Source organism: Vombatus ursinus, unplaced genomic scaffold (genome assembly GCF_900497805.2).
Source record: "Vombatus ursinus unplaced genomic scaffold, bare-nosed wombat genome assembly UNPS02014861.1, whole genome shotgun sequence".
In the NCBI taxonomy this organism is placed as follows: domain Eukaryota; kingdom Metazoa; phylum Chordata; class Mammalia; order Diprotodontia; family Vombatidae; genus Vombatus; species Vombatus ursinus.
Genome location: NW_020954639.1, coordinates 14,659,686 through 14,679,877, shown reverse-complemented (window position 1 = coordinate 14,679,877; position 20,192 = coordinate 14,659,686). Strand labels below are relative to the sequence as shown.

Sequence of the window (20,192 nt, the reverse complement as noted above, 5' to 3'; positions counted from 1 at the left end):
TGTTGTATTACAAATGGGAATTAAGCATATTTGTCATGCAAATGAATTGGTAATGATATGTCTGAGGCTGTTAAGAAAATAATCATAAGAAGAAATTATGTAATTAAATGAACATTTTTATATTTATAATTGCCTAGGGGTGGAATAACTATATAAGCCCTAGACCTTCAGAACTGGTGCTTATGTTTAAGATGCTGATAAATATGAGCTCAGACAAGAGTCCCAGTGTATATGCAAACCAGATTCATGAGAGCTGCCACATGAAAAATCACTTAGGCGTTTTCCAGACCTAAGGATTAAAGAGATAGAATTCTGTTAAGTATTTCCCAACAGAGAAAAAATGAATGGAATTCCCAGATGTCCCAAGAAAATGACAGTATTAAAATGGGTCTGGCAGTTCCTCTTTCCCTCCCCCCCACCCCCCAATTTCCTGTTGCTAAACAGATTCCTAACCTTGATGTGATTACATCTTTAATGGAGGTTTGCTTTGAGGTGACTTGTCCTTTTTTCCCCATTGTATTTGCGATCAGAAGAACTTTAAAAACTAAGAAATAAGAATTATTTTAATAAATTTGGTTTGATCCTACCCCACATTTGTTTTTGTCATCCTGCTTTATTCTGAACTGGATATTAGCTGGAATGTGACCAGGGGACAGTTTTGTTTTTTGTTTTTTGTTTTTTTTTCTGAGCTGCACCATGTTAGATTTTGCCCTCCTCACCACACCACACCCTGACCCCCAGCATTTCCAGAGGGTTATCTTTGTATTTGGTTTTCCCTCTCTTGTTCTCCTTTCCACTCATAACATTGGATTATATGAGAGAAAATAGAAAGAGATTTTTCTTAAAGGTTTACTCCAGCATAGTGATATTTAGAATTGAAATAAGTCCCTGATGTAATTCGTTTCTAAGCCTACATTTTTCAACTTGTTATGTCTGGAAAATCTCTCATCAGAACATGCCATATTCGAATACAAAACACTCACTAACAGCAAAAATACTTTTTATTTCTGTGAATGTGTTGCTCAGAACAGAGAGTTCTGATTTTTAACTTATTGTTGACCCAGATTTACTTTGTTATAACTTGATTTCCCAGTGGATGATTGAATAATATATTTCTTGTTTTTTTTTTTTTAATTCATTTACATCTATTGAAAGTAGGTATTGTCTGGTAGGGATCTGAGTGGCTATGTTTGTATCATAACGTTTGTCATCCACCAAGTACCCAAGTCTTCAGACTGTCCTGAGTGCAAGGTCCTGTCTCATCTAGACTTTTGGCACCTCTCAGCCTCTAGTATAATCTTTTATACACAGTAGGTACCTCATAAATATTTGTTGAATGGATAAATCAATTTATTTTTGTTTTATTAGACTTATTCGGACTTTATCCTATCATGATTATTGAGTATATCATCTTTTCCCTTTTAGAAAGTGGAGTCTAGGTTAGAATTTTTTATTCTGCAAGAAACATGTCTTTTTGTGTCATTTTGATTTCTCTTAAGATGTTAGTTACCCAGCCATCCCATAGAACTTGTCCTCCCATCATTAACAGACATATCATTATTCTAGCTGGAAGAATCCCTCTTATAGACTTAGAGAGGTCAGAATGGACTTGGAAGTTGGCCCGTAATTTGAATAAAGGCAGTAAATAAATTCCTAGGTGGGCATTAATCCAAGAATTCATTATTTCTGTCTAGGAATAGGAGGCTAGCTCTATTTTTATCAACTTAGCCTGGTCTGCCAAGTAGACATACCCCTGGCCATTCATTGAACTCCATCCTACTGTATTTCTTTTTATCAGGCTGACTTGTTAGGATGTCTTGTCCATGTTTCTATGGTTGCTGTCACTCCAGTTCACAGAACACAAAGTAAATGACCTCAGTTCAACCTATGGACTGGGAGGCCCCTTCTTTTGCGAAGGTTTTGCTGCTCAAAACAATGTATGAACATGTGCCCACTCACTGGTTGTGGGTGGGGATACATTCTTATCTCTATGACCTAAACATTAAGCATTCATACCATCTATTGAAGGCTTTTTAAATTTGGGAAATGTTGTAAATATTTTGTCAGGAATCTTGCTCAAGGCTGAAGGAAAAACTGGTCATTCTGGCTTTCCCTAGGAACATGCTTCTCCCAGTAGAAGGAACACAAAGGGATAGTGCTATTTGGGGAGTAGAGAGAGAAATTGGGATGAAGGCCACCTTAGGACATTGCTTCAGAATCAAGACCATAGGCAGATCTGCATTTGGTTTTCTGATCCAGCTTTGAATGTTGGTGTTTTTCTTTCTTTTAACCTGATCTTTGTTTCTTACAAATTGGGTTCAGTATGCTCAGAATGCCGAGCAGAAAAAAAGCCAGAATGTACTCCAAGAGTTCTTTAAGTTAGGCCAGTTGATCTTCAGGGGACTTTGGAAACAGAAAAATCCTTAAAAGGCCTATGTTCCACCAGTGAGGGAAAAAAAGAGGTGCTTTTGTATCTTCAGATTACTCCATTTGAGAATAATGTGTACATTGTAGAAAAAAGCAAAACGTTTAACAGGATGGAAAACATCACAAAATCATTTGTATGTTTTCTGAAACATTGCAAAACTGCCATCACAGTTAAGCTTCTGGATCAAGAGGAAGATACTTTTACAACATCTGTAGTGTTGAATTTTTACATACGTATGTGGTTCAGCCCCATTGTGATTCTGAAGAAATAATGCCTTATGGAGTTGAGTATAGCATTAGGTCATTTAAGGCCAGAAGACAATGATCATCTTTGTTTTCCTCAGCTTAAAGTAACACTTTGTTTTGACTTGGATAATTTTTATTAAGCTTAGAATCACCTTTTCTTTTCTGTTTTTCCTCTAGGCATTTATAGGCATATAAAATTACTGTAGTTTCATGGTATAAAAGTCATGTTTCTTTTGCACATATAAGTCTTGGGCTTGTAGGATGACTACCATAACAATAGCCAGAGCTGGCATTTCTATAGCTCTAAGAGATTTGGCTAGTAACTTCCATGCAGTATCTTATTTGGTCTTCTTTGCATCCCTGTGAGGTCGTCCTATAGATATTAATCCTTATTTTACAAATAAGGAAGCTGAGGCACATAGTGTTTGTGACTAGCTGTGATCACGAGTAAATGTCAGAGTTGGAATTGGAGTCCAGTTCTTTGTGAGTTCCACATCTGTTTTCTGCCACATTGTCTCTCCTGGCAGAACTCATTTATATAGCGCTTTAAAGTTTCCAAAGTGCTTTCCTCACAGGATGGCTATCCCGCTAAGGTAAAAAGTAGTGTTTCATCCTAATTTTACAGGTGAGGAAGCACTGATTCAGAGAAATTTTGTAATTTGCTCAAGGTCACACAGTAAATAAGCATCAGAACCAATATTCAAATCTAGGCCTATTGACTTTAAGTCCAGCACCCTTTCCATCATACTTGGTTGTCTTTCAGACAGGTTTGATCCACCCACCTCTCATGACCAGCAGGGCTTTATGGCACTCCATGGATACTGACAGTAGTCCTAACCCTGGTTATCTCCCTGATACATACCTTTGATCCCCAGATGTATAATGTTCACCATGAGAGCATAGTGCAAATCCACCCCTTAAGAAAAGTAAAATATCGTCAGAGCAAACACTTGACACTTACTAGCTGTGTGACCCTGGGCAAGTCACTTAACCCCAATTGCCTTTAAAAGAAAGAAAAGAAAAATATCTTAAAATCGGTGCACTACTGGTCATATATTATAAGCTATGCTTAATCCAAACAGGACTTTATATAGCTGGATTTAGTTATAAGTAAAGAATTCAAGGAAGGACTTGTTGAAGGGCTTGCCTCACATAAAAGTCAGAAATTAAATGAACTCTTTCCCTTTTTAAAAAAAAAAGGAAAGAAAATAAGGAAAATCTTATCTAGTAAACTTTGTGATTAGGTCATACAAGTTTAAATTCTGTTCAACAAATATTTATTCATTGTCTTTGTATAAAGCTCATGATGAGAAGAAAAAAAAAAAAGGACCCTTCCCTCAGGGGTTACATTCTGAGGTTAAAGCCTTAGACAAAGCAAATGCTATCAGAGTCCTTAACAAATGTCCATTTAGTGGTGGCCAGGGTCACTGCCACCTATGCATGGCTGCCAAATCTGCTGTCCCTACAGAGGTGAAGGGGAGAAAAGTCCATCCCCTGCTCCTTCTATGTGTCCAAAAGGACTTATTTTTCACATTTTTCAAAATTAACGAAACAGTGAATTGGTGATATTTCTGGGCAATGTGAAGTCTGGCCATATCCTATCAGAGGGTCAGTTTCATGTAATTGGACATTTATGTGCCGTATTTAGTCAGGGAAGTGCTTAGAATTCTCATTGTGCCAATTTTTCCCTGTGTGACACAGAGGGAATCACTCACTTCTCTGAGCCTGTTTCTTTATCTGTGAAATGAGGAGATAGGACATGGGTAATCTTCCAGCCATCCATGTGCATCCTCAGTAAGGCCATGGTTAGATCCAGGAGTGGGGAGCCTGTGGCCTTGAGGACACATGTGGTCCTCTAGGTCATCAAGTGAGCCCTTGAATCCAAACTTCACAGAACAAATCCCCTCAATAAAAGGTTTTGTTCTGTAAAACTTGGTCAAAAGGCTGTATGGACCTAGAAAGCCACACGTAGCCTGGAGGCAGCAGGTTCCCCACCCCTTGTTAGATCATTATCACACATTTTGAAATGTTTATTATCTAATTCCTCTCTGCAGCCTAAATCAGAGAACTTTCTTTTTATTTCAGGTCTCCATTTTAGGATGCCCTGATCCAGTGGTTCACGAAATTGCCTATCAGTATGGAAAAAATGTTGGCATCGCATTTCAGGTTCTTGAAATTTTTGTTTTTGTGTTACTTATGAGAATTATGGCCTTTTAAAAATACTTCCTGTGGATAGTTCTGGAATGGTTTTTGACATCAGTTCTTTCTCCTTTAGTTGATAGATGATGTGTTGGATTTCACTTCATGTACTGACCAGCTGGGTAAACCAGCAGCATCAGATCTGAAACTTGGATTAGCCACTGGTCCAGCCTTATTTGCTTGCGAGCAGGTAGGTTTCATTTTAGAAGAGGAACCAATGGTTTCTTCAGTAAGTTCTTTTCTACTCAATAAATTGCTTGGCAGACAAGTGGTTTCTGCATCTTGATTTGGGGGATAATACTTGAGATTTTCTATGGCTTGCCTTAAAAGAAATCCCCAGACCTTGACATAGTGGGGACAGAAATGAAGCATTGCATCCATAGAAGTGGAATGAAATCTCCTGTTGTCTTCAGAAGGGCTACAGGGGAATTCATAGAGTTAAGGAGGGAACCCTGGGGATCCTAGAGTCTCATAGCCCCCAGTCCAGGGTACCGTGGGAATAAATGAAGCTGCCTTAAAATAAGGTACAAGGACTGAGAAGCCTCAGTAAAGCCTCAGATTTAATGACTTAAAAGTCAATTCACACACCTTGAAATAAGAGCATTACTTGGAGTTTGCAGATCTTATTTTACAGGTATTTTCATTGTGTGATTTGGTCTGTTTTAGCAAGCCCATCTAACATTTCAGCATTTGGGGGCACTGGACTTAAAATAAGGAAGAAATGTGTTCAGATACCACTCCAGATACTTACTGGCTGCAAGACCCTGGGCACATCATTCAACCTCATTCTGATTCAGTTTTCTCATCTGTAAAATGAAAAGGCTGGACCGGATGACCTCCAAGGTCCCTTCCAGCTCCAAGTCTTTTCTTTTCCTAGCCTTGAGAAGATAGATTACAGCTTGACTGCAGCTTTGAACAGGTGGCGCTATACTTGGAAACGATTTGTATTCACAGTGACCACACCTCTTCCCAGATGAGAGCTGAACCCCCTTTTACCAGTTGCTAGCAGAACCACCCCAGTTTTTTGTAGCATCGGCTAGAAGAGAGGTTATGGGAATTATTGTCTGGTTTGGGGTTAGAGAAGCAGTGATTTGGAATATGAAGGCTGTTGAAGGAAGGTTTCAATACATTACAAGTAGAAAAAGTTTTACTGGTATAAAATTAGAGGACCTAGACTTCATGCACTGTGCTGTCTGTCCTTCCCACTTCTGAAGGTGGGGATGAAAATGATCTATCTGTACCACATCCCTCATTTTAAAGGTGTGCTGTCTGGCCAGCCAGCCAAAAAACTCACCCCAGAACAGTGATGGTGAGAATTATACAGGTGATGAGGAGAAATGCATCGTGTTCCTGAGTCAGAGAAGACAGTAGACAATAAGCCTCTGGGTTTTAAAGAAGGGATGTAGAATAAACTTTTTTCCTGTCCTGAGACATTCACCCATGGGTGGGGAGGGGAAGCATAGGCTGTAGACTCAAAAAAACAAAAGAGTAGTCGACAGATACAGCCAGGATTGGAAAATTAAGTTGATGACAATCAAATAATCTCCCACCCCCACCCTTAACATATTTAAAAGAATAACTACATTTATTAAATGTGTTTTTTAAAAACCTGGTGTTACTTCCATGGCCTTCCTCCACCCCTGTTAATAGATTCTTTTGTTTGTACTATATGCAATAACCAGCACTACAACCCAACTTTTGCTTTACATCTATCTCATTATTGGCAGGTAGTATGTTCTCCCTGATTTTTCTTACTTTATCATTCATCAAAGCCTTCTCACAATTTCCTGAATTCTTTGTATTTGTCATATATTGACACGTCATAGCGTTCCATTATGTTCATGTGACAGTATGTTCAGCCAGTGGGTTGGGGGAGTGGGGGGTAAAGCTGCTGCTGCTGTTGGCCAGTAAGGATCTGGGAGGTAGGGGAAGGTCCCTCCTCACCACAGGATCTACCTTCTTGCACATTTCACATGGTGGGCACTTTCTGATTGTACAACACAAGACAAAAGAAACATTAATGAATATGAATTCAGGCACGCCCTTGAGAGAACTGGAGGTATTTTTTAGATGTTTATTAACCCAGACACCAGACCAGATCCTCCAGAGTCGGAGTCCCCTGTTTTCAGTCTTTCTCTCTTCAATTGATGTTTTATTTTTGTTCATCTGGCATCTACCAATACAAGATGAGCTGTTTGTGGGCAGGACCTGCCCTTGGATTTGTATCCCAGGACAACAAACAGGCACAGTGCTATGCCTAATGGGAACTTCATAAACATTTGTTGCACATACACCCAAAATATGGTATTTTGCTATTAGGCTTCACAGCAGATTTTTTTCCTTAACTTCTCCCAGATTGTCCCCTCCCTTACACTGAGGTCAGGTTCCTGACCCCACCTCAGGACGAGTGGCCTGTGTTTCATTTTAGCTTACCACTCTGCAAGAGAGATAAATGCAGAGAAAAACAAGTCAAGAATTAAAAGAAGAAAAAAAGTACCCTGAGCTGGAGGACTGGAGCCTGAGGCCCTAAGACACTGCCATCCTTGTTTCACTGGGAAATCCCAGAGTCACAGGATGGGCAGCACACTCACTGCCACAAGATTTCAGGCCCTGCCATCTGTCAGCTATGGCCTGAAAAGGGAACAGTCTGAGAAAGACAAGACAAAGCAGGAAGCAAGGGGGCGCTGTGTGTGATGAAGGCCACAGGTCAGCTAGATTGGGACTGAACTTCATAAATTTTAAAAATAAAACCACAAGTTGAGACACAGTGTCAGCAAAGTAAAGTGGCAGCCACACCGACAAGCTCTCAAAGTCACGTTAATTTTAAATTACAAGTTTCCAGATGTTCTTTTCTTGTTTCAAGTCTTACGTGCAGAGAGAAATGAAGACAATTTCTCTATTGTGATAGGCTTGTCAGCTAAGAGAATGCCTAGTGGAGAATTCAATTTTAGTAAAACGAGGTTAGTCCCCAAATAACACATCCTCATTCTCATTTGATCTTTTTACTGGCTGTCATAACAAAGCAGTCTCTGGTTTGGTTTTATAATATTCATTAGGCAATTTCAGAGTACTCTTAGCCAGTTAGTTACTTCCTAAAAAAAAAAGTGTCCTAATCACACTGGAAGAAAGTAATCATAGTAAACTCTTGATTATGTGCATCTTTGTTATTTCTAACACATTTTTAATCCTGTGTTGATCAGTGATTTGTTTCATGTGATACTCAGATAAGCTGTGGAACCTTCGGTACCTTCTGTTCCTTTAAAACATTCAATTTGGAAGTTTGCTGGAATTTCAGAAGTGATAGACAACATTTTCTCATCTTTTATGAGGCTAAACAAACAGGGAAGGCCCTGAGCTTAGGCTTTCATATTCATGGGAGACACAAAACTAAATTAGGGGAACATCTTTATTTCTTTCTCAATAGAGAGGCTACCTAAAATAAATCCAAGTGGTAGTGGCTTAAAAGTATAGAATTTAGGTGAAAACAGCATTTGATACTGATGTATTTATGCTAAGCTTTATTTGTTTCTTAAATAGCCAGATGTCCTCTGGTTCCATTTCAGTTCAATTTAAAAAACATATGTAAGGCATTATGCTGGGTACCAGAGATAGGAAACACTAGCCTCTGTCTTTTAAAAGAGCTTGCATTCTAGTAAAGGTTACATGTACAAAGGTAATACAAGTAAACTAAAATTTAGGATCATGCCCCCAAAAAAGACATTGTGGAGGCCCATGGCTAGAGTGATCAGATTTCAATACACTGCAAGCAAATAATCATAAAAAGAGAATCTACATTTTAAAAATGTCCATAAATAGAAAAGAAAGGTTAGGATGGTCACATGGTGAAGAGGAAATAAATTTCATAAATGAAGGATAGCCTCTGAACAGGCACAAAGGCAGGAGATGGATAGTGTAGCGGGTTTAGGGAGCAACTAATGGTCTAATTTGGCAGAAATTAAGAGTGTGTGAAGGAGAATAATACGAATAAAGACATGAAAGCTAAGTAAAACCCAGATTGTAGAAGATCAGTGTCTGGTCAAGTAGTTTCTTATTTTTTATCCTAGGGGCCATAGGGAGCCCCTGAAGGTTTTTAAGCAGTAGAATAACCAGGACAGCCTTGTGTCTTGAAAAGATCATTTTGGCAGCTGTACAGAAAAGGGCTTAGAAACCAAGAGAACGAAAACTGGGAGAATAGTTCAGAAGGTTAGCCTGAACTAGAGTAGTAGCTGTGCTGAGGAGATAAAAGAGAATAAATGAGACTATAGAGATGGGAATTTAAAGAACTTGCCAGCTGCTCAGATATTTGATTATAAAATTAAAGTTACACATTTATTAAGCACCTAGTATAAGTTAGGCACTGTGTTTGGTGCTAGAGATTTAAAGATAAAAACAAGTCCTGTGTAGCAGTATCACAGCAGTAAAAATAAAAATATATCTTTAGATGATGAATTTACTTATCAGTAAGAATTGTTTTTCTTTCATTAGTTCCCAGAGATGAATGCAATGATAATGAGACGATTCAGTTTACCAGGAGATGTGGAACGTGCTCGGCAATATGTATTGCAAGTAAGTACCAGTTTATCAATTATGACATATCAAAGCTTACTTTAAAGCCAAGCAAAATAGCTTAACTGTTAAGTATTATAAAAATAATCTAACTATAATTTGTGTTAATGGGGAAATGGCAGGCCTTATAATCCCACCTTTTTCACAAACCCTACCCCCAACCCATCTTCCTGTCCAAACTTGGCCTTTTCTGGAATGGCACCATTCATCCACATGTAAACCTTGGGATCGTCCTTAGGGTCATTGTTTGCACTTAGCTCTCAGCCTGTCACCAGGTTCTGCTAATTACTTCTTTCTGTATTGTCATTCTCATCCAGACCTTTTACTGAGACTAAAGGACCTGAGTGGTCCTCTTGCCTCTGTTTGCTAAGCCATGCTACATATTGCTGCCATAGTAGGAGGTGTAGTTTTGATGTCATTCCTAGCAAACAGTCAAGATAACATTCAAATAATTATTGCTACTTTGGAAGTCTCTATATTTTACTTCCAACAATATGGATACATTTGTTACATTTTGAGAATTGTCTTTAGAACCTGTACGCCACGGCATGCAAAGCTTTTGGTTTGAGGGTGAATTCAAAGTTTTGGAAATGGTTGTCATAAGGATTGCTGAGTTATCACGTGTTGGTCAGTTATTTGTGAAGCAATTACAAAGTATCTACCGAAATCATAAGATCCAAGATTGAGAGTTAGAAAGGTACTTGGAAACCATCTAGCTTGACTCCCTCACAGATACATAAAGAAATGGATCCCTTCGAGGTTAGACGAATTGCCTGTTTTCACTCGCTAAAGTGGTCGAGCCCTGATTTGAGCTTAGGTCTTCAGATCCAGATCCAATATTCTACTGTACCACATAACTCGCAATCTTAGTATTACTAAGATTTAGTGAGAATAACCGTAAAGTCTGTTCAGCTTCTTAAGGGGGGAACCTTGTCAAAACTGGCTGAAGGGAAGGAGTCGGCCAACAAATGACCCAAGACTATAGTTGAAGAGTTGCTGCAAGGCTCAGGACGGCCTGCTGAGTACAGGCTGTGCCATCAGAACAGAGTCTGGCGAGCTCTGCCAAACTGGGAACGTTCCCAGCATGAATAAGCCTGGTGATGGAGCAGCCAACATCCAAAAGGTTAAGCGCCAGCTGATGAACCGTTTTTAAAAGCTTTAACTACTCAACTTAGCCCTAGAAAAACAAGGGTTTCTAAGTCCACCTTAAATTACTTCTTCATTATATCTCTAGAGTCTTATGGTTTGGAAGTCAAATGATATACTGCTATGTAGTATCATCATGAAATCACCTAATTAATTTCACAGTAAGGGAGCCTTGAGTTATCTATACTAAGCCTTTTAGAGTAAATGATTGAAGTTATTTGTGTGTCTCTTAAGTAGGGAGTCCTGCTGGCGAGCTCCTTCCACCAGGGCTCTTCAACTTATGATGCTAGAGTTGCCTTGCACTGCCTCTTATTCATAGGAAGACTTGAAATGTCCAATGAACACACTAAAATGATTTCAATATGGCAACGGAAGTAAAGACTAGTACATTCAGTAACACGCCTTTCCTCCCCCCTGCAGAGTGACGGTGTACAACAAACAACCTACCTCGCCCAACAATACTGCCATAAAGCAATAAGGGAGATCAGTAAACTTCGACCATCTCCTGAAAGAGACGCCCTCATCCAACTCACAGAAATTGTACTCACAAGAGATAAATGACACCTTTCCATTTTCTGTGGCAGCTATTTACCAGACTGTGCCTAAACAATTTTATGGAACACTTTTTTTTGCTTCCAGTGCAGATTACCAAAAATCTTTTTCTTTTTTCTTTTTTTTTTTTTAAATCATTTCAACTTCGTTTATTGGCAATTTTTAAAAGAACTTTTTAAAGCCAGTTCTATTGAAGGAAGCCATAACTATGTCATTAAACCATCTGAATCTGTCCTTGGTTCTAGTGCTGTAAACTTTAATGGGGGTATTATTTGTGTGATATTGTTTACAATGTTAATATCCACATGTAAGGCCACAACAAGAATAAATAATCAATGTTTAAAAGATTTGGATTTTTCACCTTTCCTATAGAACATTTGGGAATATAAAAGTGACAGAAAAACAGCAAACTTCAGATTCAAGCTTAAGTTTTGGTTATATTTAACAGTACCCAAAATTGTATATAGGAGAATGATTTATTATAAAAGACTGTACATAAAATTTAGACAATAGGTTATATACAAATTAAGAAAACTTTCCAATTGATAACAGCAAAATGAAAGTTATTTGATCACTAATGATATTGAAATCATGTTTACAATAAACAAAGGAATAAAGCAGTCACATTGACCTAGGATGAAACAGAAGGTGTTTATCTATTTTTCAGAAACAAATGTTTTATACTGAACTTTTTCATTCACTGTGCCAAAATTTGAAATACCTGATACAACTGACTATACTTTGAAACCCAAACAAGTCCTCAATACACAGAAACCCACATTAACATGTTCTACTTTAGATATCCTAAGTAATATAGATTTGGACAAGACAAGAACAGAAATGTCACCTCTGAAGATCTGACCAAAAGCCCTTCCTTAAATCAAGAGGAGACACACAAAGTGGACGTGATACTTTTAATGACAAATGAAGCCTCCAGTTTGGGGATGGTCCCTATTTTCACTGATTAACATAGCAACTATATATATCGTGTTTTAGGTTGCCACAGCCAGATAATGGATTTAATAGCGCCAGTACAAAAGTCAATAGCATCCACTTTTACAAAAGTTATTTGTAAATGGTGCTCTGGTTTCCTTATACTGAACCAGCATTTGATCAATAATAATTGAAAAAGGCAGCTGTAAAACTCATGGAATGGTATATGGCAGTAAATTGGACCCCATAATTAGACAATCTTGTCTAAATTTTAATTACAATAATCTGATCCCTTTTATACATTATCTTATCTTTGAAAGAAAATTTTAGAAAAATATCCAAAATAAGTCACTTTCTTCTAAGTCAGGGCAAGTTAATATAAGGCCTACACCAATTTTTTGTTCATGGAGAATGTGCTGAGAAAATAGAAGCATTATTCTGCAATAAATTCATACTTTTATTTTTAAAAAAGCAAACCAATGAAGGAAAGGACAAGACCTTTGGTTCACTTATGTATTTATGAATGGAAAAAGTGAAAATGCAAATTCACTCATTAAAAAAACTTAGGTACAAATTACAACATACAGAAGACCACCCAGTTTTGTTTCACATGGATACCTTAGAGACTCAACAATTTAATAGACTTCTGTGTGAGTACTCTAGGTAAAGATTACAACAAATTGGAAGCATCTTGGATTTTTTTTGAAGTATATTTCAATACATAAGTTTGTATGCATGCTTTAAACAAATAGTATAGTTCAAAAATGAGCAAGAAACTAAACAAAAGTATGACCAGCACTAGCATTAAACTTTTCTTCCAGATTCTTAATGTTAGTCTAACGTAGTGTTAGTTACCATGCTGCACTGAAAAATGTAATGGCACAATTGGAATCATGATTCATTAAATACTAAACCCTACTTCCCCAGAATATTTAGGCTGGTCATAAAATTAAGAATGCATAAGTAAATACATAAGCATAGCCTATTACAGACAGTTATTTGTACAAAATGCTCTTCAGCAATACATAAACTGTCTCCCAAAAGTTATGCTCATGAATGAACATTCAATCATACTGATAAAACAGCATGTCCTGAAAAAATGGGCACATTCTAAAACAGTGAGACAGATCTGTTCACCATTATAGTTGTCCCACAGTATGATTGAATACAAGATCCCATTTGAAAAGCAAAAGAATCTCAATCAGTATAGTGCATGATTGATTCAACGTAATTTCCAGGGAACAAGCCAGTCACTCGATTGCAGACTCCTTCATACCATCCATCATCATTCTTCTTTATAACATAAATGATTGCACCCTCCATAAAAGACAGCTCATCATCCTTGTCCTTTGTATAATCATATATAGCAACAACTAAAGGGAGAAAAAAAGAGTTGAAGTATTAAATAAGCATGCTAAAATGATCTTCACACTGCCATTTCCTTTCTAGTACAACAAATTCAATAATTTCAATGAAGTGTTTTCTCAAATTTATCATAGTATGTATGACAGCAGTCAACCCCACGCTGCTGGGTTAAGTGACAATTTTATGTTATAAATATTTTTATAACTGGTACCCATGTATGTACTGGAATTTTAAAGTATATCTCTAGAGAAAATTTTAATTACAAAATATACAAGTTGTTGTGGCCCCTATTATAGGGAAGTGTTATAACAGCCAACAAGAAATACGAATCCACTAACTACTGCAATGCTAAGTTCAATTTCAAGATTATGTATTAGTAGGCAATCATTACAAAAACATCACTTTATGCTTATTCTTAATCTTGCAATTAATCAAAATGCTAGATTTTTGTGACAAAACAGGGTAATGAATTCACTGGGATTAAAGAGTATTGTAGCATTCAAGGTTTTAAAACAAGCAAAAATACAGAAGATGGGGCAGGAAGCAGGTGTGGTCAGTGAAAGTGGGGTTCTTTCAAAAAGGCAGAAATGTGATGGCTAGAATAAAGGGCTTTTATTATGGGGAAAAAACTACCAAGACATCATTTATTTTCATTGAAAAGAAAGTTGTTTCTTTTTTCTCCAAATCACAGATGGTTAGATTTGGGAAGAAAACATGTAGTGATTATGACAAAGATTTGGTGTGTTTATTAGTCATCAAAGAGAATAAAAAATGTGGCTCATCTTGTTCCTCTGCACCTCATCTGTGGACCAGTGAATTAAGATAGTTATGTTCTTATACTTATATCAAACTTTTAGAATGCTACAAGGTGAAGAATGAAAAGGGAAACTTGGAGGTACACTAATCCAACCTTCCCTGGAACAAAGTCTGCCCTCTCCAACACCCCTGACTCTGGGCAGACAGCCTCTGCTCCAATATTTTCAGTTACTAGGAGCTCATTATTTCACAAAGCAGACGGTTCCTTGTTTTTGAGAGCTCCATTTGACAATTCTTTTTTGTACCCTGCTAAAATCTGCCTCCCTGTTAACTTCCACCCACTGCCCTCTGGAAAGACAAAGAAGTCTAATCCTCCTTCCACATGGCATGCCTTTTAATATATCATCAGTTATCATGTTCCCAACTGCCTTCTTTCCAGGCTAGCCCCTCCTATCCTTACTGCTGTCCCCCCCACCACTGAGCATTTCTTATGGCAGCGGTTTCAAAGTCTTTACCATCCTGGCCACCATCCCCTGAAAAGGTTTCAGTCTGCCAAGGTCCATATTAAAATGTGGCACCAAGAACTACTACAATACTTTAGATGTACTCAGGCTAGTGATGACTATCACAGGAGTATTATCTCCCTTCTTTGGGGCATAATATTTATATTAATGCAGCTGAAGATTATATTCATTTATTTAGCAACTATATCAAACATAACTCAAGAGACACTTATTTGTCAACTGAAACCCCTACAACTTCTTCCATATTAACCATTATTAAGCCAGGTCACCACTACTTTTTTTTTTTAAAGGAATAAAAGCATAGGACATAATGGCTACTCCAAAGTCTTCCCTCCATGCTTCATCCCTGACACAGAGGCTGGGGTTCTTGAAAGCTATAACAAAAGCTATACTTGCAATTTTTTCCAACCACGTACTAAGATGAAAAAAATGGAATGCAAGCTCTGACAAGTTCTACCAAGTTCAAGTACAGACATGGCAACTGAATGAAGCTCCTTCTCTCCAGCAACTAGCCTACCTAAATTCAGAGAGGTTCATTCCCAGAAGCCTGCCCACCAGCTAATGAAGGCTTTTTGTCCCAGCAACTCAATGGCATGCATGCTTATCAAATCTGCAGATAACAAAACTGGAAAGAACAGCCCAAAGCACTGGATGACAGTCAGGATTCCAAAACATCTTGACAAATTAGAACAGTATCAAATACATGCCCTTCACAATCTGGCTTCAGATGATACAAGGGAATCTATATTTAATCTCAGAGGCAACTGGAAACCAGTGCAGCTTTTTGGGCTGGGAAATGACAAGGTTAGAACTGGGATTTAGAAATTCAGACTTTGGAAGCTACATGGAGGTGGACTGAAAAAAGGACAGGGAAATCAATTAGGAAACTATTGAACCAGCCCAGGCAAGCTGTAAGTAGAGCTGGAACGAGGGCGGTGGTCCTCTGAGTGGAAAAACGGGGCAAGATGTGAAAGATGTTAGGGAGGTAGATTCAGTAAGACTTTGTAATACACTAATTGGATACATGGGGTCAGGGAGAGAGAAGAGTTGAGGAGGACCTCAAAGTTGTGAAGCTAAGTGACTGGAAGAATGGTGGTGCTTTTGACAGAACTAGAAAAGAGGAATGTAATGGGATATTATCACACCACAAGAATGATGAATAGTAGGAATTCAGAGCAACTTGAGACTTGTATGAACTGATGTAGTTCAAGGAAAGTAGAACCAAGATAACAACACACTAAAACTGAAGAAAAACAACTTTTAAAAGGCATAAAAATTTCAAATGACTGTAATGATTAATTTTGATTTTCAAAAACTGATGACAAAACATACTTCTCTCAGCAGAGAACAGATGGTAAAGAATACTATATGGCTGTCAGACATGGTTGTTGTGTTGATTTGTTTCTTGTTAAATGTTTTTCTCTGTTACAGGGGATAGTTCAATTGAAGGATGGACTGACATAGAAAAATAATATTTTAAAATAGAACTTTTTTTTTTTTAACATAGAATGAGATGCCTTAAATGGTCCCCCTGTCGCCATCCCTGCCCCCACTCCCTGATTTCTGAGGTTACTTCCAAATCTGAAATTCTGTGTTTCTATAAAACAGAGTGGAAGGACTATGTATACAGATTGTAGAAATAAGCAAGTTTTAACATTTATTCTTATTAAGTTTAATCAGGGATATATGAATCCTAATTCCATCATCCAATATATCATTCCCTCCTAGCTTTGTGCCATTTTACAAATGGCCATCTAATACCATTGGGGAAATGGAGGAGTGTCAGGTCCCCCTATAAATGAAGATCAGCAACTGCTCATAGTCTTAGAGAATTAGCTATAATACTAAAAGGCTGAAGTAACCTACCCAGAGTCACAAAGCCAGTATGCGGTAGGAGCAACTTGACCTGTTTCTCCCTGACTTCCAAAACTTCCATATATCACACAGTAGTACTTTTCCAAATCACACATAAAATCACACATAAACCAATGCAAATATTAAATGGTCCCATTTTCAGGGATGGGGTTAATAAAGCCACTAAAGGTAGAATTATCAATGTAACATAAAATTCTGAACTACTCAGTTCTGGCCTCAACCTTAAATGTAACATGTAGGCTCTAAATAGTTTAACAATGGTTTGGATGTTTTCGTTTGGATGAAAATTCTTGTTTTGAGTTTAAATTTAAAATACTATCTGATGCCAAAAACTCAAAACTTGACCAAAAAAATTACTCAGGTCTCTAAATCTCTATTTATCGGCCAAATGTTCAATTAGGGTAATCAAATAGAAGGAAGGCAAGATATTTAAGGCCTAGGAACAAAAGCCATTAACTGGCTTAGCAGTGTTTGACAGAACTACCAAAAGATACAGAAAATTATATACACATACAGATTTGAAACGGCAGTGATTGGGAGAAGAATAGTGAAAATAGAATCTGCTCCTCCCTAACGCATAATTATCAAATGCATAAGTATACTGAAAGTTAAAAGCATGTCAATATTAAACTGAGGTTATTCCTTGATAAGGGACCCAGTGGAACTTAATCCTAGTGACTTATCTCATCTAATATTTTATTAGCAAAATGACACCATTTATAATAGTTTCCAATAAATCATTTGTCTGCCATTTAGTGCTTTCCCCAAAGCACTAGAACAGGGTTTTCTTTCACTTTGTTTCAGAGGAGGTTTTTTTTGGCATCATGATCAGAATTGCTTCCCTCTACTATAAACTTTAGATCAATTCACTCAGAGTTGCATCTTACCTTTCTCAATATAGCTCTTAGGGGCCCAGGCAGGATCTCCATCTGCATATGGATCATTATACTGAACGACTGCAGCCTCCTCATCTTCATAATCAACTGGGGGTGGTGGAGGAGGAGGTGGAGAATCATCAAACATAGGAATTTCATCTGGTGGAGGAGGTGGTGGTGGTGTAGGGCTATCAGCAACTAAAAAGTGTTCATAAAATTGATTTGGATCAGAAATAATACCAAACAAAAATTCATAAACTAATAAAACTCAAGAAAAGCTCAAAAGTATATAAAGCATGCACTATAATAACATGCACTGATTAGGAATGGAAAGCTTGGTGTGTTAAAGCTTATATATGCTTAATAGCATTTAAAAGATAATTTAACAACAGCAATAATGAAATAAAAATTAAGGTAACTTGGAAATTGATTATTTGCAGGAGGTCAGAGGGAATTTTTGCTTTCATAGGACTATAAACTTGCACTGCAGGAGTAGAAGGCTGTCCCACTGCACAGCATAGGACAAGAGACAAGTATCAAATTTATTTGACTAGTGAGGGTTTGATACAAATTGTTTTTTAATTCCATCATTTGGTTATGGTCAACCTTATGTTTTAACATTTATCCTTTGCTGATCTATTGATGGTGCCCAAACCCCTAGTCTTCACTTGCAGAACAGCTTTAAACACAAAAACCAGGAAATATGTCACCAGCAGGAGTTACTAGGACTTTAAAAAAAATAATAATAAACTTTAACCAGATAAGAGAAAATGGAAATGCCTAAATGGAGAAAAATTTCAAATGAGAATAAGTGAAGTTCAGTGTTTTTCAAAGTTGTTCATGTGCACGTTCAAATATATTTAAATTTGGAAGTTTATGTAAGAAGCATCCTAAGATTTTTTAATTATTACTCGTAAAAATAAACATGGAAAAGAACAAAATAAAAAGATGCTAGGTATATTAAATCATGTAAGTATACATTTATTATATCAACTCAATTAACATGTAAAGCGCTTTGCAAATCATAAAGTGCTATATAAATGCTAGCTACTATTACTAACAAAAATATTCAAGGGGAGAATTAAAATGGAAAGAAAAACGTCTCTTTTACAAAATTAAAAAAAGGTTTTTGTAACTGAATTTCTAGATGGTGCCTTTAATTAACTAAAAAGAAAATGGTGGCACTGGAAGCTATTTCTGAGTAAAAATAGAACTATTCCACCACTTTGCTGGATAGAACATGATACCCAGGTGAGTATCATTTTCTAATTTTAAGCAGTTCAGTAAAGAACTATCACAGATAATCAGTTCTAAATTCCTATTCCATGATTTATTACACCAAATACTGTTGTATTCTCTTCAAAAGACAAAGGGCTGAGTTGATTTAACAACTAGAAAATTCATAATGGACTACAGAGGCAAAATTCACAATATAAAACACATTAGTTCATATTTATTTAAACAACCAAAAAAAGCACCACTGGAACCTGTTTTGATGAGTAGTGTTCCAAAGTATGTTTATTTTAGATGTGGAATAGTAACTGGCTATTTGAGAACATACCTTAAGCCTGGAATATAGATTTAAGATATTTCTATGCAATATTCCTCCCTTTCGGTCATTTTAATGGGCTGAGGTAAAAAAGCTTCTATAGTGCAGCTCTGTGAGCCTACACGCTATCCAAGATACCTATAAATCTCACATTTTGTACAATTCTGAAAAAGTAAACAACAGAAGCAGATCACTCAATTTCTTTTATGTAGTGGCCTGATATGTTCAACTGATAATCTTTATTCGTTCAATGTTTTTATTCACTCATTTGATAATCCTATGCACATGAATCCATGGCTGGTGTGTCTCAGGTTTTTGATGGGTAACTGGCAGGGGGCCTAGTCAATCTAGTTTTGTACAACTCCTTAGTGAAGAAACACCTGCAATTAAAGTGGGTGCTTGGTAAATGTCTTTGGAGAAGTATCATAATACACCTTGAAAATCACACTTGTCAACAGGACAATCTAAGATTTTATTTAAATTAGCAAAAATTGATAACACTCATGTTTACATGTAAATCTAAGCACCATTAGAGAGCCATCATAAAGGCTGGGATCGAGGAGATACTTAAAATCTGAAAATAAAATGCTTTACGAACTTTCCATCACGAATTCTCCTATGACCCCTGTACAGAGAGTAGATGGTAAATGATATTCAGGGCTTCTTAAACTTTTTTCCTCTCATCACCCCTCAGTGCTTCTTCAACCCTATGCTAGGTCTCAACCCCACAGTTCTAAGACGCACTATGAGTAGTTTAGGGTACAAGTCAAGTAAGTACCTGTTCCCAGATTACCGTCATTGGCCAAGTAAGGACTAGACCCCAGCGTTTTCTAGCATGTAATATTTAAGCCATAAATAGGCCTTATATATTTTAATTATATAAAAGTCCAATGGTAGACTTTTAAATGAATTTCATATACTGAGTAAATGTATCCAAGTACAAAGCTATATAAAAGAGATGCAGTATCCCCAATTCCTTTGTTAACTTTCTTAAATTACATTACCAACATAGTCCAATTATTAACCCAGAAATATAGAGACTATAAAACAAAAGATTTGCTGGTATTTGCTGCACACTAGGGAGACAATGATATTATTACTCCAAAGGTCTTCAATATTTTAAGATTACTTTGAACCCATTCAGAATCAGGATAAGGTCCTAGTAAACTGAATGGCAGG

General features: G+C 37.1%; 2 protein-coding genes across 8 annotated transcripts in view; one reads left to right on the top strand and one right to left on the bottom strand.

Moving 5' to 3' along the window:
• PDSS1 (decaprenyl diphosphate synthase subunit 1) overlaps positions 1–11,874 on the top strand; it is a 38,888-nt gene extending 27,014 nt beyond the window's left edge. For both annotated transcript variants that reach the window (XM_027841608.1, XM_027841607.1), the window contains 4 exons: positions 4,759–4,839; positions 4,949–5,062; positions 9,358–9,438; positions 11,005–11,874. In XM_027841608.1, the coding sequence (XP_027697409.1) occupies positions 4,759–4,839; positions 4,949–5,062; positions 9,358–9,438; positions 11,005–11,145 (417 nt within the window). In that variant the 3' untranslated portion in view covers positions 11,146–11,874. The remainder of the gene's footprint in view (positions 1–4,758; positions 4,840–4,948; positions 5,063–9,357; positions 9,439–11,004) is intronic.
• Positions 11,875–12,036: 162 nt separating this feature from the next.
• Positions 12,037–20,192, bottom strand: part of ABI1 (abl interactor 1) — a 100,007-nt gene continuing 91,851 nt past the window's right edge. For all 6 annotated transcript variants that reach the window (XM_027841605.1, XM_027841606.1, XM_027841603.1 and 3 more), the window contains 2 exons: positions 17,477–17,662; positions 12,037–13,442 (listed from right to left, as the gene is read on the bottom strand). In XM_027841605.1, the coding sequence (XP_027697406.1) occupies positions 13,267–13,442; positions 17,477–17,662 (362 nt within the window). In that variant the 3' untranslated portion in view covers positions 12,037–13,266. The remainder of the gene's footprint in view (positions 13,443–17,476; positions 17,663–20,192) is intronic.